Below are 26,605 nucleotides of genomic sequence, written 5' to 3'. Positions count from 1 at the left end.
AAACTGCTGTCATGCCCACAGGGTCCAGGCAGTAGGAGGCCACCTGGTTTGATTCATGGTGATCATTTTCAGTCTTCCCAGAGATGGGCCTAAACCCAGTGAACTCAATGGTAATCATTTTCCAGATTCTGCTAAGGGAAAAACAATCTTTCTCTGACCACTCACTCTCAATATAGAATTAATCAAGTTCTCACTTGATCCCCCACCATAATCTGCACAATACTCTCCATGCTGTATTGCATTTATTTGTGTACATGTCTCTTCTCGATAAGTTGTGTTTTATTCAGCTTAGATGCCAAGTGCACAGCTCTGTTGCTGATGCACTGTAGCATTCAATAAAGAGTAATAGGCTTTTATTAAGTAATAAGATTCATTAAAAATAAAATCAGGCCTTTTGTATTACTCTACGGAATCTTCACAACAACCTTGTGAAAAACGGTAAGTATTCGCAGTTTCTAAGTAAGAAACCTGAGACTTAAGAAAGCTAAGTAACTTGTGCAAAGTCACACAGTAAGTGGAAGAGAGTCAGGACTCCAGCCCAGTCTTTCACAAGATTCATGTTCTTAAGCTCACTATAGTCAGTTGGTGATTGAATAAGTGAATGACTGGATGGGTATAAAGGAATTCAAAGGGATAAAATTCCCATAAATGAACTACCACACCACTTTTTAAACATAACACATACTCAGAATGTGTAGTTGCTTAACAAATGCTTTTTGTTGGAAAAAAAATGGAACAGTTGCAAAACTGAAATTAAGGGTAAACTGTTAACCACTGGAGGCTTCTTGCTGTCTTATTCTTTGTGGAATACAAAAAGGATTAACATCCATCCTATCTTTGTTCATCTTTGTATACACTGCTTCAAGAGTTTAATGATACTAAAAAGACCAACTCTTCATGGGAAAAGAAAGTGTCTTTTGCTTTAAAACTTACCTGCAAAACAATAAGGCCCTATAGCAGAAAACTATATTCAATATTGTGAGATAAACCATAATGGAAAAGAATATGTATACATAATATGTATGTATATCATACAAGAATGCTGCTGCTAAGTCATTTCAGTCGTGTCCAACTCTGTGCGACCCCATAGATGGCAGCCCACCAGACTCCCCCGTCCCTGGGATTCTCCAGGCAAGAACACTGGAGTGGGTTGCCATTTCCTTCTCCAATGCATGAAAGTGAAAAGTGAAAGTAAAGTCGCTCAGTCGTCCAACTCTTCTCGACCCCATGGACTGCAGCCTACCAGGCTCCTCCGTCCATGGGATTTTCCAGGCAAGGGGACTGGGGTGGGGTGCCATCACCTTCTCCATCATACAAGAATATGTATACATAAAATAAATGTATACATATATATAAATATATATATAACTGAATTTGCTGTGCAGCAGCAACTAATGCAATATTATAAATTATGTATCAATAAAATACAAAAATAAATTTTTGAAAAATAGCACTATTGCCTGAAAAGACCACACAAACCTATTTATCCTCTTCTGCTTCAGGCATAAGGTTGACTACATCTGTAACTGTCTCAGAGGCACCCAGAGCAGTATGTGAAGCCCTTGCTTGCAGTACGTGCTGGGTGCGACTGCCGCTCATGGTCCCCAAGGCCACCAGCCTAGGCTTGTTGGTCCCGCTGGCATTGTGTCAAGCCACCCCATGACTGAAATAACATGGGGATGTCATGATCTCAAATTTGAGATCTTAATTTATATCTAAATTAAGAACTCAATTTTATATCTAAAAAACTTCAACAAAGTCTGGGATTTTTGGTTTGTTTTTGGTGGGTAGTTTTGCTTTCTAGCCTCTGCTATTCAGGGATGTATGCTAGAAAGAAGTTAGTGAAGTGAAAGTCGCTCAGTCATGTCTGACTCTTTGCAACCCCTTGTACTATGTAGTCCATGGAATTCTTATCATTGCATAATAATTACACTATATTCTACAGATTGAACTTTACTTAAATCATTCTAAAAGTGCCCTTTGTTCCCCTTCCCCCATTTTTTTTTTCTTTCAGCATTCTGAATTGTTTCTTTAGGTTTAACCTAAAGGCAATTGTAAGAAAATAACCCAAAGAATTCACCTTTATTTCAGGTTGCTTCTTCAGACAATACAAGGTAAGCTTTTACCAAACCCGCTCATTATTTTCTCTGAATCATTGCCAGGGTCATTTTCATAGTAAGAGTTGAAAGTTTCTCTTTTTAAGTAAACTACTCAGTTCTAGAAACTTGCATAGAATGAGAAAAGAAACCTAAAAAGTTTAGTGCTTAACCATTTGATCTATAAATGAATCATTTTAGTCATAAGGATATACTCCAGTGTGGTTTCCTATCCCAAAAAACAAATCAACCCTCTTAATTAAAGTCAACCAATTTTTCCTATTGAGGTATAATTGAAAAATGTCACATTTCATTATATTTATATAGTTTCAGGTATATGACATAATGACTTGGTATTTTTATTGGATTGGCCAAAAGGTTCATTCAAGAAATTGTGTTGTAAAGTTATCACCACAATAATTCTAGTTAACATCTGTCACAATACATGGTTACAAAATTATTTTTCTTGTGATGAGAACTTTTAAGATCTATTTTCTTAGCAACTTTCAAATAAGCTATAATCACCACCTATATTTTACATCCCCATGACTTACTTTTTAATGGAGTATAATTGCTTTACAATGTTGTGTTACTTTCTGCTGTACAACGAAGTGAAGTAATTTTATGAGTTTATACCCTTTGGTCACCTTCAGCCATTTCTCCCACTCTCCCCACCCAAGCACCAGTTTGTCCTCTGTGAAGTCATTTTGGTTTTTGTTTTTGGATACCATGTGTGAAATTGAACAGTGTTTGTCTGACTGATTTCACTTAGCATAATGTCCTCAGGGTCCATCCATGTTGTCACAAATGGCTGAAGACTATTCCATTGTATCTGTATATCGCGTCTTCTTTATCCGTTCAAGCATCAGTGGACACTAAGGTCATTTCCAGAGCTTGGCTGTTGTAAATAATGCTGAAATGAACATGGAGGTGCATGTATCTTGAGTTAGTGGTTTCATTTCCTTCAGATAAATACCCAGAAGTGTAATTGTTAGATCATATGGTAGTTCTATGTTGTTTTTAAGGAATCTCTATACTGTTTTCCATAGTGGCTGTACCAATTTACATTCCCACTGATAATGCATGAGGATTCCTTTTTCTTCACAGCCTTGTTTAACACTTGCTTATTGTCTTTTTGGTAACAGCCAGTCTAATAGTTGTGAGGTTATACCGTACCGTGGTTTGGATTCGTGTTTCCGTGATTATAGTGATGTTGAGCACCTTTTCATGTATCTGTTGGGCATCTGTATATCGTCTTTGGAAAAATGTCTATTCAGATCCTTTGCCTATTTTTTTAATTGAATTGTTTGGGAGAGAGGTTGCTTTTGTTTTGGTATTGAGTTGTATATTATTTTGGATATTAACTCCGTATCAGAGAGATGACTTACAAGTATTTTCTCCCATTCTGTAGGCTGCATTTTCATTTTGTTGTTTCCTTTGCTGCACAGAAGTGATTTCACCTCACTAGTGATGTGAACATTTCACCCTAATGATGTTCTTACTGTAAAATGAAGGAGTTATAGTAGGTCATTCATTTTTAACCTTCCTTTCAAAATCTCCAACACGTAACAAAGTCAGAGCAGAAGCAGGCTGGGGGCCCAGGTCATCACACAGTGGAAGCCTGTCTTCCATCGAAGCCCTAGCCTACATAGTTTGATGTCCATGCTACTGGAAAACCCTTAATGAAATGCCTTTTAGAGTTGTCATTCAACATCCACCATCTCCAATATGATGGCAGACTCAAAAGTCAGAGAGCTAAATTGTGGTGTAAGAGCCCAAATCCAAGCCCCTATTTTGTACTGAAGAATATACCTCTGCTCACATTGACAAATTAGGAGTGAGAGGAGCTGTTCAAATACCAGATGTTTGTTGGGCCACAGCAACGCAGCAGGATGTTGAAAGTTCTGAGTCCTTTTCTGATATTTCATTGTTAAAGAAACTGATTTCTGCATGTTAATCTTGTATCCCACTTCAACATCCTAAGATAAACCATAATGGTAAAGAGTATTTTTAAAATGTATATATGTGTATAACTGAATCACTGTGGCTATACAGCCACAGTGATTTACACATTGTAAATCTTCAGTTTAAAAAAAAAGAGGAATGATGAACTAAAAAAAAACCCAAACCAAATAATGGCTGTACCAACCATAGGTTGTTGCAGGTCAGAAAGACTATGAGGTTATGGTACTCTGCAGAAAAAAAGTTTTATTGTCAGTTTTTCCCTTCTCCTCTTTCCCCAAGTATGAGCTTGAGCCTCCCAGAATGGCAGCTAAATGTCCCCCCAGCCAGAGAAATGCCAGTAAGAATTATGAATGAAGTTTGTGCTTTTGAGAGACGCTGGTGCCCTGATGGCCTGGAGATCAGCTGAATGGCAGTTTCACAGTGACACCTTAAGATCTTGAGATCCTGATGAAAGAAGTATGTATGTGTAATATCTGAGATGGGGAGAGCAAGGTGTTTAGGGGGCCAGGGAATCTCTCAGTAGCTCTGCAATTGGCAGATGAGATTAAAACTCCAGCAACAGGAAAAGTCAGGGCCACTGACAATTGGAAATATTGGCATGGGGCACAGAGGCCTCTTGGCTGGATTAGGACCAGATGGGTAACAGGCTGACCCCTCCCAGCTGTTCATCTTGATAATTAAAGTAAATCTTGCACCTGTGATACAAAATTAGCTCAGAAACCAAAGATAACCCTGGGTAAAGTACATTTGTTGCTCTGAACACAAAGGCTTACTATCAAGAGGCATTTAGTTTAAGCAGCATTTCAATTAGTCAGATAAAAGAACAGTTTCTAGCTATTAACTCTTTGTCATCTGAGCTGATTTAAAAATAATGCAAACCTCACTCTGAGGAACTTTCCCCAGAGCCAGATACAAATACTACATTGAATAATTCTGTTCATTTAGAAACCGGTCTATTTGAAAGCTACGACTAAAATCAGTCCTGAAGCAGCATCCTATGAAATAAACTTCAACTTTATGGTTTAGTAGAAAAGAACACTGGATTGAGAGACCACCAGACCTGAGTTAGTCCTCTCTCTGCTAAGCAAACTTGGACACAGCTTTTGGTTTCTCTGTGCTTCTCTCAACTACAAAATAGGGAGATTAAACTGGAGTAAACTCAGATTCCATGAAATTCATAATCAAGTCCTTGAATGAGATTATTAGCAGAGAATGCCAATTATTGTGGCTTTCAGTTAAACCTTTGTTTCAAATACCCAAATGGAAGGGGCCACAGTAAACAAGTTTTCTACTGTTCAAAAGACGCTGGCATGCACTTTACCGTCATTGTTCATAGAAATGGCTTGCACAGCTCACTAATATCCCTAAGTTGCTGAAATGTAGGCCCTCGAACAGAAGGTGGCTTCAACTTCTACAGCTCTCAATGAAGTGGTGAGCTTTTGCCACCTTGAGGTTAAGACTCTAAGTGCTGTTCTCTAAAAATGCAAATACACCTCCTGCCTACAGCTTACTCTTTAAACAGTTTCATTGATCCATTTTTTAAAATATATTTTTAAAAAAGACCAAGTTATTGATATAGCTGAGTAGCAGGAGCTAGTTCCCTTTTCTTTTTGCTTACCTACATTTTTCTAGTTATCTTATGGCATCTGGTCCCATCACTTCATGGCAAATAGATGGGAAAATAGTGGATGACTTTATTTTCGGGGGCTCCAAAATCACTGCAAATGGTGACTGCAGCCATGAAATTAAAAGACACTTACTCCTTGGAAGAAAGTTATGACCAACCTAGACAGCATATTAAAAAGCAGAGACATTACTTTGCCAACAAAGGTCCGTCTGGTCAAAGCCATGGCATTTCCAGTGGTCATGTATGGATGTGACAGTTGGATTATAAAGAAAGCTGAGCCGAAGAATTGATGCTTTTGAACTGTGGTGTTGGAGAACACTCTTTAAGAGTCTCTTGGACTGCAGGGAGATCCAACCAGTCCATCCTAAAGGAGATCAGTCCTGGGTGTTCACTGAAGGACTGATGATGAAGCTGAAACTCCAGTACTTTGGCCACCTGATGCAAAGAGGTGACTCATTTGAAAACACCCTGATGCTGGGAAAGATTGAAGGCAGGAGGGGAAGGGGATGATAGAGAATGAGATGGTTGGATGGCATCACCAATGATGGACATGAGTTTGGGTAAACTCCGGGAGTTGGTGATGGACAGGGAGGCCTGGCATGCTGAAGTCCACGGGTTGCAGAGTCGGACACGACTGAGCAACTGGACCGAATACATTTTTTAGCCAAGAAAATGAAAAGACTAAACAAATATTACTATACCCAAACTGCAGCTTTATTTTAAAAAGAAAATATAACAAACAGAAAGAAATTAAATACCAAAATGCTGGTGACTATTTCCAGGTGGCTCATGGGTGTTTTCATTATGCATTTTCTAAATTTCTGTAATGCACATGCACTAACCTTTGATAATTGCAAAAATAACTTTTAAAAAGATCTATTTATCTGGTTGCAGCTTGTAGAACGTCATTACTGAACAGTGGTTTTGTGGTCAATCACTAGAAATTGTGGAGCATTAGAGGAGGGAGGCTACTGCTCTCAATCTACACTTGGAAAGATGGAGATGTGTGGTGCCCAGGAAGGGAGATGTGATGCCCAGGAAGGGAGAGTAACCTAGGATTCTGTTTCTTCCTAGGCCCCACTCTGGGTGAGATAGGCTCTACGTGCCTGGAGTCTACATTTCATCACTATCCTTGCAATCCTTTATTTGGGTTATAAGTGTTCTTCTGTCGATTTGTCTAGTATTCTCCCACAGCTGTGAGTAGTGCTATGTCAATGTCCTACATTTTGTGCAAGGGAGAAATATCATTTGTCTTCATCGTCTGATACCTTTCCCTTCCATGGTCAACAGAAATGACAGGGGAGGTCTGATCTTCTAATAGGGAAAATTCCTTCCTGGACCAGGGCTGGAATTTGCCCACCAAGGCCACAACAGGAGACTGTCTTTTAAATCTAGTTAGTACTGAAAAGTGAAGTGTTAGTCACTCAGTCGTGTCTGACTTTTTGTGACCCCCATGGACTGGAGCCCACCAGGTTCCTCTGTCCATGGAATTCTCCAGGCAAGAACAGTGGAGTGGATAGCCACTGCCTTCTCCAGGGGATCTTCCCTACCCAGGGATTGAACCCTGGTCTGCTGCGCTGCAGGTGGATTCTTTACTGAGCCACCAGGGAAGCCCAAACTAGTGTTAACCTCTTTACAAATGTGTAAGAACCATGAGACCTATTTTGAAGCAGTACAGTTTATAGAGATGTTTAGCATGGATTCAAGGCCCCAGTACAAACTACCTAATTAGCAAAAGGGCAAAATGTTGTTGGTCTTCGCTTACACTGCCTAGCAGTCAGTTCAGTTTAGTCGCTCAGTCGTGACAAGAAACCTTAGTGTTTGTCAAAGACTGATATGCAAAACATCTTCACATCACAACCACCGAGGGGGGGTGCTTGATAAAAAAATTCCTGGACATCCTCAGGCCCAATAGTTTCCATTTTAAATACTGTTTTAGACTATGAGTATCCAAAATGTAAAAATAACAAAGAAGTATAGATATGCAGATTCTATAGACTAAAATGTAAACATCTGAAAACTGACATCTGGCTCTACTACTAATTATTTCGCTCAACTAGCTCACTGAGAAAAAACACATACTTACACATTCTTACATTTCTAAAGCCAGTGCCTTTCAAGGCCCCGTTTAATCACTTCTTGCTTATTAATACACAAGTATTAAAAAATCACACACATACCCTCTTTCAAACTGCAAACTAAATATGTTCAACAGTGGTTCCTCAAAAGCCTATTATTTCCACAACTTTATTAAAATAAGAAAATTAAATATATATGAAAACAGTAATGGAAAACAAGGACCTCTATCAGCTTTATTAGCTGCAATATGCATTATATGTGATTATATATATAAATTAAAAAATTACGTATGTAACATAATTATAACAAAAACTTTAGTTTTGAAAAACATTTTATTCAAGAATTTCAAATATTTTCCAAAATACAGTTTCCTAGATTGCTACAAAAGAAAGCAAATTTAATATGAAATTTAAATCATTAAATATGTTTCACTAGTATATACATACAGAATGCCAAGCAATTTATATTTAGCCCTGGAATGCGTACCATGTCTTTTGTTTTTCCTTATTAAAGGCTCAATCCAGCACTTGGTATATATAGGCTATGTACAACAGGCAAAGTTCAGTGTTCACAGGAATTTCACATTAGCTTCCTCAACTTATAGCTGTGGTAATTTGTCCACAGGGGTGTCAAACTTGAAGTCTGTAGGAAACAGATCTGGGGCCCGAGGATAGATTAGTCTGTACGACTGCCTGATTGTAACATCAGCAACACCAGCAATATCTCCAATCTCTAAAAGACAAAAATCAAAGTATTAAGTATAACTTCCATCCTACCTCCCTTCCACCTGCATTCTAATTTTGGGACCTGGTAGTATAAAATGTCTAAGTGAAAAAACAAAAATACTTTTTAACAGTTAAAAAGTAGAAAGTAGGGCTACAGTAACAACAACAATGGTCTCAATATCTATTATCTCAAAGGGTTGTTGTATTAACATTAAAAAGTTTACTATATGTAAAACATCTGAACAGTTCAGGGCATAGCAGAATGTGTGGTAACTATTATATTGCTTCCTATATTTAGAACTGACTTCTTCACAATACATTTTTTTGAGGATCACAGAAGTAATCCACGAATACATTCTTATAAAGAAATTCACTTTATTATTTCTGTGTTTTAAAGTTCCCCTACATCTCCCCTAGCAAACCTCTGTTAAGAGGTTCTTATAAGGTTAAAACCAAATGGGATCACACTATAAATATTCTTCTCCAAACTTTTTTCTATTTAACACATCTGAGATCAAATAGCTATATATTACAGCATGATGTAGATGGTTTTCACTATTATACACATACTGGAGCATATATATTGAGCTCATTTGAGTTATTTCTATAGTCTATTAAGGAATCCAAGAATGTGCATTTACCATTCAAACTCAAGTGTCACTTTTTTCTTTTTTTAAATGAAGTCCCAAAGGACTGCCACATGACAATTATTTGGTTAGTTATACTTAAAATAGATTTTTAAAACACATCCTTTAATACAACCTCATTTTATCTTTTCAGAGTTTTATCTTTTCCAGTTCAAACTAGTGAGATTTTATGGCTTCAAAGTGTGGATGTGGCCATCAATAAATAATATTAAATTTCCTTACCTTATGTTACATTATATTTTTCTGGACATAAATACCAATTTATATAAACTATTTGTATATCAACTAGCTGCTGGGCAGGGAAAGAAAGGACCTTATATTTCAAGAAAACCCTTCATGTGAAACACAAAGTGTCAAGAAGATTAGAATAAACTTTATAACTATTAATAGGAATGAAGGTAAGGACAATCTGTCCAGCCACAACTTCTCAATTTTCCAAGACGACTCAAAATTTTCTTGAAAAATGCAAGTGGAGCCCAAAGGGAATGGATAATGGCACATTTAAATAACTAATGGCTGGCTTCTTCTGCCTAATCATTCTTCTATCTAATTTATTACTTTTATTAACATAGGAACATACAGCGTAAGCTGAGGTAAAAGGCTATTCTGAATAGGGTATTAAGTTATTGCAGCAAGTAATTTCACTACCTCACTTTTAAATTTAGGACTGCTCCTTTTTCTTTACAAAACTTTTTGAGGATCACAGAAGTAATTAATTACTGAATGCCGTGTGTTGTGCTGGAGGAGAAAATGGCAACCCACTCCACTATTCTCCCCTGAAAAATCCCATGGACAGAGGAGCCTGCTGGGCTCTAGTCCAAAGGGTCGCAAAGAGTCAGACACAACTGAGTGACTGAGCAGAGCACAGCACACAGCTTCTCCTTCTTTATAAATCTTTTTGAGGATCATAGAAGTATTAACAAATACATGCTTATAAAGAAATTCACTTAATATCTGTCTGAAAGTTCTACAACAGTAAATTAAAAAATAGCTGAAGGCTGAACAGTATTTTCATGAAGAAACTGAACAGCATACAAAAGAAGAAAGGGAATAGATTTCACAGAAAGGTAAAACCTGATGGTCAGCACACATTTATAGTGTGCGTATCTGTAGGGTTCAGGCCAGCTCCAGAGAAACAAAGAATGGCTGCCTCCTATCAAGATTCAAAAGGTAAGTTTTGAGGTGGGAAAAAAACAAGACTATTCCAAATAGCCAGAAATATTTAGGGGATACAAATAAAAACAACTTCTAAAAATGAAAAAAAATATATGAACTAAAATTACTTAATTCAAAATGAAGAAAAAAGTACACGGGGTTATGCCTGCAAAATATTTTTATTTATGAGCCACTTAAAAGCAAAATATTGTATTTTCTTAAGTTTTGATGCTAAGGAACTACCTCTTAAACACAGGCTCTGGATATTTACTGTCACACCTCAGAGAACTGCAGGTTCAATTCCAGACCCCTAAAATAAAGCCAATATTGCAATAAAGCCAAACACATGAATTTTTTGGTTTACTAGTACATCATAAAAAATTATGTTTACACTGTAGTTTATTAAGCGCGCAAAATAATTTTGTCTAAAAAAAGAATGCACATACCTTAATTAAAAAATACTTTATTACTAAAAACCAAAAATGTTAACCATCATCTGATGAACAGAATTGCCATAAATCTTCCATTTGTTAAAAAAAAAAAAAAAAATGCAGTGTCTGTGAGGTACAACAAAATGAGGTATGCCTGTACCTGCCTCATAACTTAAAATGGAAATACAATCACATACTACAGCCTTCACAATTTTATCAATACTCCTCCTGATGAAGAATCCTACCTTTTTGGGTCCTTTTCTCAGCTGATGCCTGTGAGGCCATGTAAATAGCAGCTGCTGCCACAGATATCGGGCTCCTTCCAGGAACCAAATCCAGCTCCACAGCTTTACGGGCTATATGAGTCGCTGCCATCTGTACTTGCTTAGGAAGACAAAGGTTGGAACAAAACCTGGACATGAAGTCCCCAGTTGTAATCAAATCCACACTGGTTTCTAAAGCTTTCAGAATAAGTTTAAAACATCGACCAATTTCTTTCTTAGAAATTCGTGATACAGCGCATATTTCTAAAAGACAAAAGAAGTTTAAATAAATCAATCCACCTAGGCCGTGTAGTTCACCTTAAAAATCTATCATTTTTTATTATAAAAGTCATATACTGCAAAGTTCTATCCTGCCTTAAAGATCAATCTAATTCTGAGTGACACTTCTCACAAAACTAATTTAAAATTTCTCAATTTACATGTTTACAAAAGCTTTTTAAAAAAAAAAAGCTAAATGTAGGTCTTAATATTTCAAAATATTAACTTCTCTGAAGTTTCAATTCATGCAAGTTTCTTCAATCAATCAAAAATGTCTTTGATATGTATTAATCTGTTGTAAGGGGTGTATCAAGAAAATGAAAGAAAATATTCAAACTAAAGAAAGCCTCTCAAGTTACACAGTGTCATACATACATGTAGTCCCTGCAATTACAGATACATCAAAATGTGATTAAGTATTTGACCCTGTTCTAAAATATCAACTAACATTAAGAATAAATTTAACAGAAGTCTTAGTTTTAGTTGCAAGAACCACTGCCTCTTCAGTCTGACACAAGAAAACATATAAAATATTCTTGGATGAATAAAGGGTAATTATAGTCTTAAGCTAAAATGTACAAGTATCACAGCAACACTGAATAAGCTGTCATGTTTTCATGCATAAACTGAAAACTACATGAAAAATATTAGTTCTATCAAAGCCTTCAACCTAACTGAAAATGAAAACTGTCTAACTCAAGAGAAAAAATTTCATTGATTCTAAGACTTGACTCTCTGACCTGTAGAGACCTGTGCTTGCTGGGAGTGGAAACTTTGCTGTACATCCAGTGTACAGACTTGCAACAAAGGATTCTGAGGCCAGGCCTCAAAGCTCACAAAATACAGTCAGAAGACCTTACTAGCAAAGAACATGGGGCTTACGTGAACTAACATGACTTTACATGGGAAAACAGCCTGAAAAGAACATGATCAATATGATCATAGAATTTTTGTCAAGGAACAAAATAAGGTGCTGTTTAGAAAGATACTTAAGTGGATTACTGTATGTAACCAGGAAGCTTAATTTACTAAGCATCCAAGCTGCTTGACTTTGGCCTGTCACTTTAATATGAAATAGATTAACATTTATATCTAAACAATTAAAAACTTACCTTTAAATGTTCTAGGAACCCCTTCCTGTCTGCAGGCAATATAAAGACAAGCAGAAGCTATGGCATCATTGGCTCTCCCCTTTAGGCTCTTCTGTTCATACACTTGCTTGAATAGGTTATTTGTTCGATCCTTCAAAGCAGAGAAAAGTGAAAGTCGCTCACTCGTGTCTGATTCTTTGCGACCCCATGGACTATATATAGTCCATGGAATTCTCGAGGCCGGAATACTGGAGTGGGTAGCCTTTCCCTTCTCCAGCAGATCTTCCCAACCTAGGGATCGAACCCAGGTCTCCTGCCTTGCAGGTGGATTCTTTACCAGCTGAACCATGAGGGGAAGTCCTCAAAGCAGAGAAACTAAGTTTAATTAATTCTAGGCCATTTAATTAACCATAATAGCAAAATTTCATGTGTTCACTAAAATTATGCTAAGTCAAAGCCAGCACAGTTTACAGAATATAGACAAGAACTTACAACTATATTTCGAGGGAGGTTGATTCTGTCTGCCATGGTAGTGATTTCTTTAAATGCATTCATCATTGCCCGATCAGAACTGCTCATGGTTCTCCTATTCTGGTACTTAGAATTACCAAATTCATCAAAACTTGCAGCTCCTGTGCCCTATAAAACAAAGTTTTATAACTTATGCAAAAAAAAATCTGAAAACCTGAATGAACAATTATTCTAAGAAAACAACTTGCACAATCTGACTCCATATTACCCAAGAAATCTACCCTGAGCAACCTCTATTCCTCAAAAGAAAAAATACCAGGTTAAGGTGGTTTTAAAGAGTTTTTCTAGCAAATACTTTAAATGAAAAATATTATTATAGAATTAATAACATAAACCATGAAACTTCACAGACCTAGGAGAAAAATCACAATTATCTCCAAAAGGTGCTTAAAAAGGTAAGCAAACAAATCTCCCAAGTCCAGCCCCAGCACACTGATTAATGGAGAAACATTAGCAGCATTACCACTAAAAGTCAGAAGACAAAAATGCCTCCTGTCACTACCATTTTCTAACACTGTACTAGAAAAACTAGCTAATATAACTATAAAATGTAATTATATAGCAATTATATTAGTATAATTATATTAAAATTCAGCAGGAAAGAGATGAGAAGTACAAATCTGAGACCAAACTGATAACTTATCTTCAGATAATATCTTTGTATATACCTAGAATTATTCAAGAAAATCACTCAAACTGTAATGAATTCATCAGAGTGGCAAGGTCAAAATTAACAAATGAAAGTCAATAGCCTACATACATGTAATCAATCAGAACATGCAAGAAAAACCTGCAATTACAACAGCAACAAAAAAATCAAAATACCTAGATTAACTTAGAAAGAAAACTTTAAAACACCCACTGAAGGATAGATATGACCTAAGGAAATACATACTATATTTCTGGATAAGATTTTTCATTAAGATGTCAGTTTTCCCTGAGCCAATTTGAAAATAAATCTAACCAGTGAAAATAATTACCAAGTTTTTGTTTTTTTTTTTAATAAACAAAGTTATCCTAACATTAAATGGAAAAGACCAGTGAAGAAAATGCTGAAAAGGTTATAAAACAAGATTAATGCTCCCAAATACTAGAATAGCATAGTGTGTCCTTAGACAACTAGACCAGGTTAAGATAAAGGATAGGAAGTCCAGAAATATTCCCAGATACATACAGAAATTTAACATATGACAAATGTAGCATCTTAAAAAATTTCTTTGCCACAAACACATAAATAATTGTCAAAGGAATCAGAAGAACCCAGTAGCAGTGGTTACCTGTTTCTGATAGGGAAAAGGGACTGCGGTAGAAACAGAGTTTAGGGGTCAAGAGTGAGGAAAACTACTGTTCTTTTTACATGTTTTTGAATCATGTATCTCCTACTGGAAAAACGTAAACATTAAAAAAAGTAACAGTATTAATTAGTTGCAATCTTGAAGTTTATAAACGTTCTTAGTAATTTTTCCAGCCACATGCAGAAACTACCTACTTTAAAATACTCTTGAATATTGTCAACTTTTTAACTTAGCCACACCATGTTTTTCAAACTTAGTATGTAAATTATAGGGCATGAAAATATGACCTGCTTTTGCCTAATTTCTTAAAAATGGACTATGCAGTAGTATAAATTAAGTCCTAAAATAGCATATGCTTCCTGGATGAGTTCTTTGAAATAATGCCACTATTACTTCCAATTTAGATAGCAGAGCAAAAGCCAGCCAGGCTGCCAGGAAGATTATGCTACTGCTTCTATATAACAGCAGCAGGTACCATTTACTGAACACATTATATACACTACATGTGTATAGATACTTTATACATATTTCCATGTAACCCTCAAAATGTCTCTAAGGTTGCAGTATTCTCACTTTACTGATGAGAAAAGTAAAGCTTAGGAGAGTCATAAATTCACCACTATTAGCAAATAGTCTATTATACAGCAATCCAATTTATCTTAGTGGTCTTGAGGGAAAAGAGAAAAGATTACTAATATTCAAGGAGCATTTTAATATGAACTCAAAGAGCCTACAACACTCAAATTTTGGGGGCAAAACTGCTTCATTAAAACAAGGGCCTGAGATAGAGAGTCTGTAACTTCAATGTATTAGTTTCCCATTTAAGACAGAAGAAATAAATAAGGCAACCATCATTACCAGTAGTCTTACTGCTGATCTTACTCTCAGACAGAGATTCCTCACTGGGAACAGTGACTGATAATTTTGCAAAGTTTCCAACTCCAGGTCTTTGGTCAGTCTGCACCTGGCATTTCCTGCCCAATGGATTTATTACCTTGCCAATCATAGTAGACAAATCTCCATCACTCAGAAGAGGATTCTGAGAATCTCCAACTCGAGATGGATCTTTTGTTGCTTTATCATTGCTGAAAGTTCTCCACTCAGATCCTACATCGATAACTCGGTCACCTGAGAATATAAATGGAAATCTGAATTGTCTCATCAAGATAGGATTTATTTAACACAGCCTAATGCCCAACTTAGCGCTTTTATTCCCAGAAAATCTCAACATGAACATCAGGCTTCAGCTTAAGTATCTTGTCTCAGATATTTATCTTAAAGTATTCCTATTGTGACAGTTCTATAATAACCCTCTTTAAACATTACGCTATGATTAGTTGTATTTTAACTCCTGGAATAAGGAAGTAGACAAAATAAAGACAAAAATAAAGTTAAGCAATGTGGTAAAAAGATAAAGTAACAATGAAGAATCAAGATTTGAAAAAAAAAAAAAGAATCAAGATTTGAACAAAACGTGCAACAGGCACAGAAATAAAAACCAAAAAACACTGTTCATGATGTTATTAATACACAGTTTAAAGAAATTACAAAGTTTTTATGGGCAATGCTCTGCAAAGAACTAAGCCTAAGAGGATACTTTAGTAACTATCTGAAAATACTGAAAATATTTGGGGGTCAAATAATTCTTACAGAATAAACTTAAGCCTAGAATCAGTAAGCAGAAAGGTAGGTAAACTTTTCTTTTTACACAAAAAAGCAGTGGCTAAAAACGCCATGCCAAGAAACCAGACGGGTAGATTTGGTGTAGATTACTGCTTTGAGGGGAATGCTCAATGGCTGGTAAATACCTCTACCAGAGACAAGTGTTAACAAGAATACCTGCATACGCTAGTCACTGTGCCCTTTGTAAATGTTATTTTTCAATCCTTAAAGCTTTATAAAAATAGATATCACTTTTATTTTATTAGAAATAAAATTAATTTGCCTAACATCACACAACTAAAACTGAAATGCAAATGGGATTCCAGAATCTGTTCTATACTGCATTTATAAAACATTAGCTTTTCCACCAATGTGATAAAATTAAAAGCAGGAACCAGACCATTTTCATCTGTGGCTATATATAGCAAACAGAAAGGAATGGAAGAAATAAGTTATCTCAGTAGTTAAAAAAAAGTTGGTATTGACAGCCAATTAATATAATGGTTAAAATTATGGACTCTTATCAGTTGCTGCTTAGCCTTGGACAAACTTCCTCATTTCTGTAGTAGTGCAATGATTCAGCTTTAAATTTCCCCAATTACCTTATTTTAAATTAAGTAATACAGTTTCAATCCATATGAAGTGCTTAAAAACCAGTTCAAAGTAAGTTGCTTGTATTAGCTATTTAATGCTATAAAAATAAGATGACATTCTGACAGTTTGATATTAATTCTGAATAAGAAGAGCACCAGTTATAAAACATTAACCTGCATTAGAGTGCTCTGCTGCAGTATCTGGTATGTAGGACAGCAATGGCACCCCACTGCAGTACTCCTGCCTGGCAAGTCCCATGGATGGAGGAACCTGGTAGGCTGCAATCCATGGGGTCGCTGAGGGTCGGACACGACTGAGCGACTTCACTTTCACTTTTCACTTTGATGCATTGGAGAAGGAAATGGCAACCCACTCCAGTGTTCTTGCCTGGAGAATCCCAGGGACGGGGGAGCCTGGTAGACTGCCGTCTATGGGGTCACACAGAGTGGGACACGACTGAAGTGACTTAGCAGTAGCAGCAGTAGGACAGCAAAGGAGGTGGGGAGAAAACAGAAGGAAGGAACTCAACGCAGACTGCTGCACTTTCTATATACGGTAAACTAAAATGCTTGTTAACAGAGTAGAGTGATCTGCCCTTAGGGTTTTATTTTAGAAAATAAGTAAATACATAACAGAATCATTCCTGATGATTTTGAGAAGATATTTTCTTCTTTGAATACTCAAATCACTTGGGAATAACCAGATCTCACTTGGACTATCACGTGTCCATGTCACAAGGCAAGTGGGATAGAGTTAGGAACACCACTTGCCACACCTTAGGAAATGAAAATGGCCAAGGAAAGCAGAAGCAAGGAGATCAGGTAAGGCAACTTCTGTGGATCAGAGATTCAGCAGGTGGCCCAAAATAAGGAGAAAAAGTTACATGAATAGGATGGTCAAGATGCATTTCTCTGCTTCCTCCTCATAAGAACAAACATCACTAAACATGAGAAGCAATTCTAATTAATTGAGTTTTAAAACTTAAATGACATTAATGTAAAATGTGTAATTGTGCAGAGTTTTACTACAATACTAAGCAAGGCCCTGTCTTAGAGAGACTACTCTAAAGAGACTGATTTTTGTTCCTTTTTACAGAAGAGTAGCTGCTTACAAGAAATAGTTATATAAGCAAAATAAAATTACCTGTATTCCCAACACCCAAAGATAGCCACTGTCAATACTGTGGTATATATTTTCTTTTCCATTCATCTGTATACATATGTTTTTCTGTGAGATTAAAATTATAGTGTCTAGTCCATTACAAGCTCTTTTCACTAAATTTCTAATCAAAACACCAAAACAAAACTTTTAGACAAAGTTTAGCCCTTTCAATAGTATCCACTCATCAAAGTGTTGCCATGTCTCCATTCTTCCTGTTTTCAAAGGGAGAAAAGTGAATCTAACTTTCCTAGTCAGTAAAATAAAAACACACAACAAATAACTACTGCAGCCTTCAAATCCAGAGTTACTTAAAAATTTAAGTGAAAAAAATCAAATGCCATCATTAACTTTTAACACTTTAATTTACACAATGGATGTAAGAAGAGAATACCTTCCTTATCTTACTAGCGTCTTTTCAGTCTCTCTGGAACACTAAAGATAAAGTACTAGTTTGCTAGTAGCATGCTTCATTTCACAGCATTTTCCTTTTGACCCAAAATTAACTTACCATGAGTTTCTTTTGTACTTGCTTTTACTGCCTCAAAAAAGACAAATTGGATTAGGAGGGGGGAAAAAAAAAAGTTGGCCTAGGATAGTATAAATAGAAAGCCCAGAACTGGGTAGTGATGTAATTTTTCCACATACGTGGGAATGGTCTACATGACTCATTCAACAATCTGTAGTTTGTGCTCAGAGTCATTCCCTCTTTTTATACTTTACTGCTCAAAACATAGTATTTATAGAAAATAAAATTTCCAAAATAACTCAAATAGCACATCATGAAACTACAACTAGACCATCAGATTATGTGCATGAGTAATAAGAAATACAGCAGATCATTCAGAAAAAAAGAACACATAAAAGATTTTCTTGAAGAACATCTAAATGCGGTAGCATTTTTAAAAGTTGCTCTGGAAAGAAACTGCATTACAGAATCTTTTCAAGGAATAAGTGTACAAGGCAGCCATACTGTTTAGGTATAGTCAACCTTTGACATGCAGAAGCCCAACAATTAGCACATACGTGCATAACATATAACCTTACATAGCCCTCTGTTCTACCAACAGAGAAACATGCCAACTTTTAACAGTTCCTTTTTAAACCACACCCTGATTTTTATAAAATCAACATCAGATAAAAAGTCTGTATCACAGCACTACTACACTATATATAATACCACTATTCCTCCCTCCATCTATATTGTGTGATCTCTTCACACTCTGATCAAGTTTCCCATCCAAAAAGGTAAAGAGATTCAATAGTATACACACATGCACAGTTCTCAATCCATGTTATCAGAAAGGTGTCTAAAGAGTATCAACGAAGATATTTTACTATATTCTAAAGGAATGAGTTTCATCTCTCTTTTTTCAGGAAGAAATTGAGAGTAACTGCCAAAATCATTCACACTAGTTTAAAACTGTTCAACTACTTTGGCACACACCTACCTTATGATTTGTGCACCACAACTACTGAGCCTCTGCTCCAGAACCCAGGAGCTGCAACGATTGAGCCCACATGCCGCAGCAACAGAAGCCCAAGCACCCTGGAGCTCGTGCTCCAATGAGAAGCATGCTCACTGCAACTAGAGCGCAGCCCTTGCTCTCCACAACCAGAGAAGGCCCAGGCAACAATGAAGACCCAGCACAGCCAAAAATAAATAAATTGTTTAAAAATCTCATTTTCTAACTAGAAATTGCTATTGTATTTCACATGCCTATATTCAGCTACTTTTAATAGACTTAATTTTTAAAAAATGATCTAAACAATCCAGACATAGAGTCCCATCAATGGCAAGGAATTGTTCCCTTTCCAATGCTTAACTCCCATTTATAATTTGTATCTAAAGCACTTGTCAGAACCTTCAAAACAATGCCTTTAACACAAAAATGTCCCCAATACTTTGACATTATGCATGAAAGTGACAGGTGAACTGAAAGTCTTCCGTTAAAGCATCAAGCATCATTGTACTCTACCTCAGAGCATCTTAAATGAGGAAAAAGTGTTGTGCTTATTAAATGTCTATCATCTCAGTAGACTACAGTATTTATTACGTATTATCTTCTTACATAGCACATTGTAGGCCATTATTCTTCTAGTACTTTCGCGAAACTAAATTATTTGGAGATAATAAACAGATTCAGCAGTTAGGTGGCTTAAAACAAAGATTTCTTTCTTATTCATATTACCTGTGTATAGCAGGGGACAGAACTGCTTTCTATGCAGTCCTTACTCAGGATGATGGAATTGCTACTTCTTGAGGCAAGCCAGTCATCATGGCCGGGGAATGAATTATGCACTGACTTAATCGTTTCCAATAGTAACATTTCTACTCACAGGCCACCAGCCACAGCCAAAGCCAGCCATGGGATGTTTAAATTCAGAGCGAGCGGGGAAATAAAACTGTACCATGTGGCCCAAGAAGTATCAGTGAGTGGTCACTGGTACTCAGCAAATAAAATCAGCAAATAAATTTGACAATCAGCAAATAAAACTCAAGCTCTGTATTTTTGTGGATTTATGTATAATTTTTAAAAGATTGTTCTATGACTTCCTTCTGTCACAAGACAAACAGGACTGAGAGTTAACTTCACTGTATTAGCATTTGTCACAGAGAAGTAATTCATCAGTAAAATTGTAGGTCCCTTCAAGGTAACATTTTTACTGGTTAGCTGCATACAAATTTCTGTTAATAAAACTTTTTAAATGTTAAGGATACATTCCCCAGTGGTGCACAGGAGTCTTGATTTTGCAACCCTAAGGTCTTCTGTGAGCAATGTAAAGTTTTCTTGTACCTTTAATACTTGATCATATTCACCTGCATCTTCAAATAGTACCATAATGGCTATCCTGTCTTTACCACTTTCCAAAATTCACTCTCTATATTCTCAGGTTTGTTTTCTGTTTTACTGTTTCAATTTTCTAGAATGTTAAGTCAGCTTATTGCTATCTAAAACAGTTTTACTGTGTTTGTCTCCTTGTGCTATCTTCTTTCTTTCTGACCCTTGTTAATAGAGACATTAAAGAAGCTTTATTTCACTGATCACAAAAAAGTAGTTATTTTCTATAATTTTTTACTGGTAAACTATATCAGGAGAGGGCTTCCTTGGTAGCTCAGCTGGTAAAGAATCCGCCTGCAATGTAGAAGACCCTGGTTTGATTCTTGGTTCAGGAAGATGCCCTGGAGAAGGTAATTGGCTACCCACTCCAGTATTCTGGCCTGGAGAATTCCACAGACTATCAGTCCATGGGGTTGCAGAGTCAGACACGACTGAGCAACCATCACTATTATCAGGAGAAGAATTTTCTGTTAAGTCCACAGGACTGCTGTTCCTCCATTGTAGCTTGTATTCATAAGCCTCAGGTTGATTTTTATGCTTATTCATCCTATAATGAATTATCAATCAAAGTCCACTGGAAAACCTTCCAATCCACCACCTCAAGTATTCTCAGCCTCTCTGGATACTCACAAATCCCTGGCAGACAAAAAAGAACCCAAACAAAACTAAACTTCTGGTATGATTCAAAAAATGTATCAATATTAGAAAAGATACAGGTAGACTTGTAATTAAAGCAAAAACAATAAAAAGTAACTTGAACAAGATAGAACTTTCTCAGGTTACCAGTCCATGAGTTATACTAATAGTTTTGGATTAGTGTGACTCCCTATCTTTTTGATAAGCCATCCTCATGATGATTTGCATTCTGCAGCATATGATGACTATTGGTAGTTCCCTCCATCATATCTGTATTCTAGCCAATGGGAAGCAGAAAAAGGGAAAGCACATCCCTTAGGGCTGGTTCTAGAGGTGCACAAATCTTTTCTACTTTACAGTGCATCTTAGAATTCAATCACACGGCCACAGCTAACTACAAGGGAAGCTGGGAAATACACGCTAGCTGAGCAGCCATGGAACCAGTTAAAATTCAGGGATTCTTATTATTAAAGAAAGAACTGGGGCTTCCCTGGGGGTTCAGTGGTAAGGAATCCGCCTACCAATGCAGGAAACAAGGGTTCCATCCCCGGTTCGGGAAGATCCCACATGTGGAGCAACTAAGCCTGAGTATCACAACTATTGAGCCTGTGCTCTAGAGCTCATGAGCCGCAATTACTGAGCTTGGAAGCTGCAACCACTGAAGCTTGCATGCCCTAGAGCCTGTGCTCCACAACAAGAGAAGTCACTGCAATGAGAAGCCCACGCAACACAAGTAAAGTAGCCACCACTCACCACAACTAGAGAAAAGTCTGTGCAACAACGAAGGCCCAGCACAGCCAAAAATAAATAAATAAAATTACAAAGAAAAAAACAATATATCAATAATACAGTGATCTTAAAAAAAAAAAAAGAGTTCAGTAATAGCTACTGGGAAACAACCAGCAGTTTCTGCTATATGGAGTAATGGGATCAGGAGAAAGAAAAGTATATCTCCTAGAAACAAGGTACTTTGCCTGACAGTCTAAAGGAAACAGTACACAGGGGCAAATTAAACATTTAACCTTTGTACCAGGCAAGCTACTAAAGCTACAACCAATGGTATTTTGTAGTACAACATTAAAATCATAATGGCTTAAGATAGCAATTTTAATAGAGGGGAAAACTGCAACATACCAAAAGCAGCCAGGAAACCAATATTGGAGATATAGTCTGACTTTCTAGCCTGACCTAGACTCAGGATATTTTTGTTTTCTGTTTTCTATTGTAAATTACAAAAGAATTTTTTAAAAAGGGATACTGAGAGGAACTGCCCAAAATTCCAAATCTTTCTGCCATCTTTCTGGAAAAGGATTTAAGTTATTTTGGTGTACCACCCACCTCTACTAGAGAATTCAGAAGAGTCTTAGAACAGTATTTCCCAAGCCATTTGTTTTCATATGTTAGATTTATCTAAAACCATTTAATTTAAAACAACAAAAGTTTTAAAAAGTGCTGGTAAGTCTAAAGCTTCAATAATCAAAATATATTATTATTCAGGACTTCCCAGGTGGTGCAGTGGTGAGGAATCCACCTGCCAAGCAGGAGACATGGATTCAATCCCTGGGTTGGGAAGATCCCCTGCAAGAGGAAATGGCAACACACTCCAGTATTCTTGCCTGGGAAATCTCATGGTCAGAGGAGCCTGGTGGGTCTCTAGAGTCTGACATGACTGAAGCGACTTAGCACACACTGGGCTTTTACTAAGTTTCAGGCACTAAATGCTTTACATATGACATCCAGAACCTTTCCTAATATTTGAGAGACCTGAGGCAAAATTATAAGCGGAGATCAACAGGGTCAAAGAGTCAGATACGAAACTATTTAGGACTAAACAACAAACAACATTTATTATTATTTAAAATGGATAAGTCCAAAGCATTGAATTTTTAAATTAGGTGCCCTGGAAAACTGTTTAAGCCATCACATTGTATTTTTTTAAATCTAATGCTGAAAATGAAATGCATCATTAGCTTCCACACCTTCCTCAGTCATCTAACCTTTCTCACATTTCAAAGAATCCAAATTTTTAGTCTAGGGTTACTATATATTCTTATCAGAAATCGTACATTGATGATATCTTTGAAGGGAACTTTGGTCAAGAGATACTTCATAAAAAATACTATTAATAATATAGTCAGTCTCTAAATCAATTTATGTTTCCACAATGCAAACCAGGTACCAACTCATAATGAATTATCCTTTAGAAACAAACCAAATCATGGTTAATTTCCCAGACCAGCCCATAAAAGCCTATTTTATCCATGTTTAGACCCTTGGAGATGGGGAGAACCTGTACAAGTCAACAGTGATAATTACCATTTGGAAAATAGTTCCATCCTTGAATATGTGAACAGACCTTGCTTCTCCTGAAATTGGCAGATTTGCAGCAGCAGCATCTAAGCTAAGGAGCTATGCCTCTGGTATAAGATGCATCTTAACTTAGCCACAATAACATTTAGTCATTCACACACTAATCCATTCAGGCCTCTATCCTATGGCGTATGTTTCTTTACCCCTCTACCTGAAATGACTTTCCCTCCATAAACCCTAACATTCTTAATGATCGATCATGTTTTCAATGTAAATTCAACAGTAATTTCCTCAGGAAGTCACCACTTCCTTCCCAGTGCTCTCCTCAAACTCAAACTCGGAAGATCTGTAATAGAACTTTTACCACTTTGTTGTTTTAATTCACCCCTTCCTTCCACACACTAGCCAAAGAGCTAGTCCAGAGCTTGCTTATTGCATCTCATCTTTCCAACACTCTCCCTGACCAGCAGTGCTTAACAGAAGTACAATGACCAAAGGCCTTTCAAGTCCAACAGATCTAGATTTAAGTGACTGTGTCACTTACTAAACAGAGAATCTTGAATTAATTACCCAAACACTCCAAGCATCAGTTTCCCTTTCTGTGAAACAAAAACCTACCTCAAAGAACACCTGTGTTACCCAAACAAAATTAGTTATTCTCTAATGCTTAAGTAGTGTCCATATTAAAAATTCTGAATTAGGTAAAAACACTGTGTCTGAGGGCTTACAAGCCATGACAAAGCAAGAATCTGAAAATGAATACAAATACTCCTTACTTTAAAAATATAACTTGGCCATCTTAAACTAAATGTTTTCCTTTAGGAAACATTGCTAATTCAAATTTAAAGATGATAATCTGATAATGTTTAAAATACTATAATTGCAGCATTAAATATGCTAGACCAATAACAATCTCTCAAACACATTTTGCAAATGACCTGCTAGGGAGAACGGCATCTCAGACTTAGAATCATCCTTTTTCCTACAAGGTTAAGAAAAAAGGAGTACTTACATTCCCAAAATATGTATCACTGAAATCTCATACTAAAATTCTACTGTTTATTTTATACATTACCTCATTTGATTCTTAACAGTTCCTAGTAAACATGAGATTTATGGTACATGCCCTTGAAGGGGGGCCATACTTATTTTACATATAAAGAAAGCTAAGCTTGGAAAAATTATACAACTTGACCTAAGTCACATAACTCATTAAGTAGTAGAGCCAAGTCTAGACTCCAGGGCCAAGGACTACTAGTTTTTCCAGGAGCTATGGACACACACAGATATCTGGTTTACAGGAATAATTTGAAGTCTAGGTCTAGAGACATGGGAAACATGAGGGCAAAGATGAAAAGCCTAAAGAGGTACAGAGATCTCAAAGAATGTGGCAATTTCTAAAATTTACAGAATAGATCTGTTTAGAGTTTCTGAAAGTGGAGCCTGCAGTCTTTTTAAACTGCTTAATGCATATTCACATTCATGTCTCAGATTAACTGGTATTAATAATATCCAGAATAACTTAAGAGGGGAAGGTCAAAGTGATTCATTTTTCTCTTTCAAATTCATCTATTCTCCCAAGAAAAAGAAATGCAAAACAGCAAAATGGCTGTCTGAGGAGGCCTTACAAATAGCTGTGAAAAGAAGAGAAGCGAAAAGCAAAGGGGAAAAGGAAAGATATACCAATTTGAATGCAGAGTTCCAAAGAATAGCAAGGAGAGATAAGAAAGCCTTCCTCAGCGATCAATGCAAAGAAACAGAGGAACACAATAGAATAGGAAAGACTAGAGATCTCTTCAAGAAAATTAGAGATACCAAGGGAACATTTCATGCAAAGATGAGCTCAATAAAGGACAGAAATCGTATGGACGTAACAGAAGCAGAAGATATTAAGAGGTGGCTAGAATACACAGAAGAACTGTACAAAAAAGATCTCCATGACCCAGATAATCATGATGTTGTGATCACTCACCTAGAGCCAGACATCCTGGAATGTGAAGTCAAGGGGGTCTTAGGAAGCATCACTACGAACAAAGCTAGTGGAGGTGATGGAATTCCAGTTGAGCTATTTCAAATCCTGAAAGATGATGCTGTGAAAGTGCTGCACTCAATATGCCAGCAAATTTGGAAAACTCAGCAGTGGCCACAGGACTGGAAAAGGTCAGTTTTCATTCCAATCCCAAAGAAAGGCAATGCTCAAACTACCGCACAATTGCACTCATCTCACATGCTAGTAAAGTGATGCTTAAAATTCTCCAAGCCAGGCTTCAGCAATACGTGAACCGTGAACTTCCAGATGTTCAAGCTGGTTTTAGAAAAGGCAGAGGAACCAGAGATCAAATTGCCAACATACGATGGATCATCGAAAAAGCAAGAGAGTTTCAGAAAAACATCTATTTCTTCTTTATTGACTATGCCAAAGCCTTTGACTGTGTGGATCACAATAAACTGTGGAAAATTCTGAAAGAGATGGGCATACCAGACCATCTGACCTACCTCTTGAGAAACCTCTATGCAGGTCAGGACGCAACAGTTAGAATTGGACATGGAACAACAGAATGGTTCCAAATAGGAAAAAGAGTACATCAAGGCTGTATATTGTCACCCTGCTTATTTAACTTCTATACAGAGTACATCATGAGAAACGCTGGGCTGGAAGAAGCACAAGCTGGAATCAAGATTGCCGGAGAAATATCAATAACCTCAGATATGCAGATGACACCACCCTTATGGCAGAAAGTGAGGAAGAACTAAAGAGCCTCTTGATGAAAGTAAAAAAGGAGAGTGAAAAAGTTGGCTTAAAGCTCAACATTCAGAAAACTAAGATCATGGCATCTGGTCCCATCACTTCATGGGAAACAGATGGGGAAACAGTGGACACAGTGGCTGACTTTATTTTTCTGGGCTCCAAAATCACTGCAGATGATGACTGCAGCCATGAAATTAAGATGCTTACTCCTTGGAAGGAAAGTTATGACCAACCTAGACAGCATATTAAAAAGCAGAGACATTACTTTGTCAACAAAGGTTCATCTAGTTGAGGCTATGGTTTTTCTAGTAGTCATGTACGGATGTGAGAGTTGGACTATAAAGAAAGCTGAGTGCCGAAGAAGTGACGCTTTTGAACTGTGGTGCAGGAGAAGACTCTTGAGAGTTCCTTGGACTGCAAGGAAATCCAGCCAGTCTATCCTAAAGGAAATCAGTCTGGGGTGTTCAAT

At 36.8% G+C, this 26,605-nt stretch overlaps 1 protein-coding gene across 2 annotated transcripts in view; it reads right to left on the bottom strand.

The window, feature by feature from the left end:
• Positions 1–6,380: 6,380 nt before the first annotated feature.
• The window catches only part of GTF2B (general transcription factor IIB), a 32,576-nt gene continuing 12,351 nt past the window's right edge, over positions 6,381–26,605 (bottom strand). For both annotated transcript variants that reach the window (XM_061411353.1, XM_061411354.1), the window contains exons 3-7: positions 15,179–15,312; positions 12,851–12,997; positions 12,380–12,509; positions 10,971–11,252; positions 6,381–8,499 (exon numbers count right to left, since the gene is read on the bottom strand). In XM_061411353.1, the coding sequence (XP_061267337.1) occupies positions 8,366–8,499; positions 10,971–11,252; positions 12,380–12,509; positions 12,851–12,997; positions 15,179–15,312 (827 nt within the window). In that variant the 3' untranslated portion in view covers positions 6,381–8,365. The remainder of the gene's footprint in view (positions 8,500–10,970; positions 11,253–12,379; positions 12,510–12,850; positions 12,998–15,178; positions 15,313–26,605) is intronic.

This window comes from Bos javanicus, chromosome 3, assembly GCF_032452875.1.
Source record: "Bos javanicus breed banteng chromosome 3, ARS-OSU_banteng_1.0, whole genome shotgun sequence".
NCBI lineage: Eukaryota > Metazoa > Chordata > Mammalia > Artiodactyla > Bovidae > Bos > Bos javanicus.
This window is presented reverse-complemented; position numbering and strand designations above follow the sequence as displayed.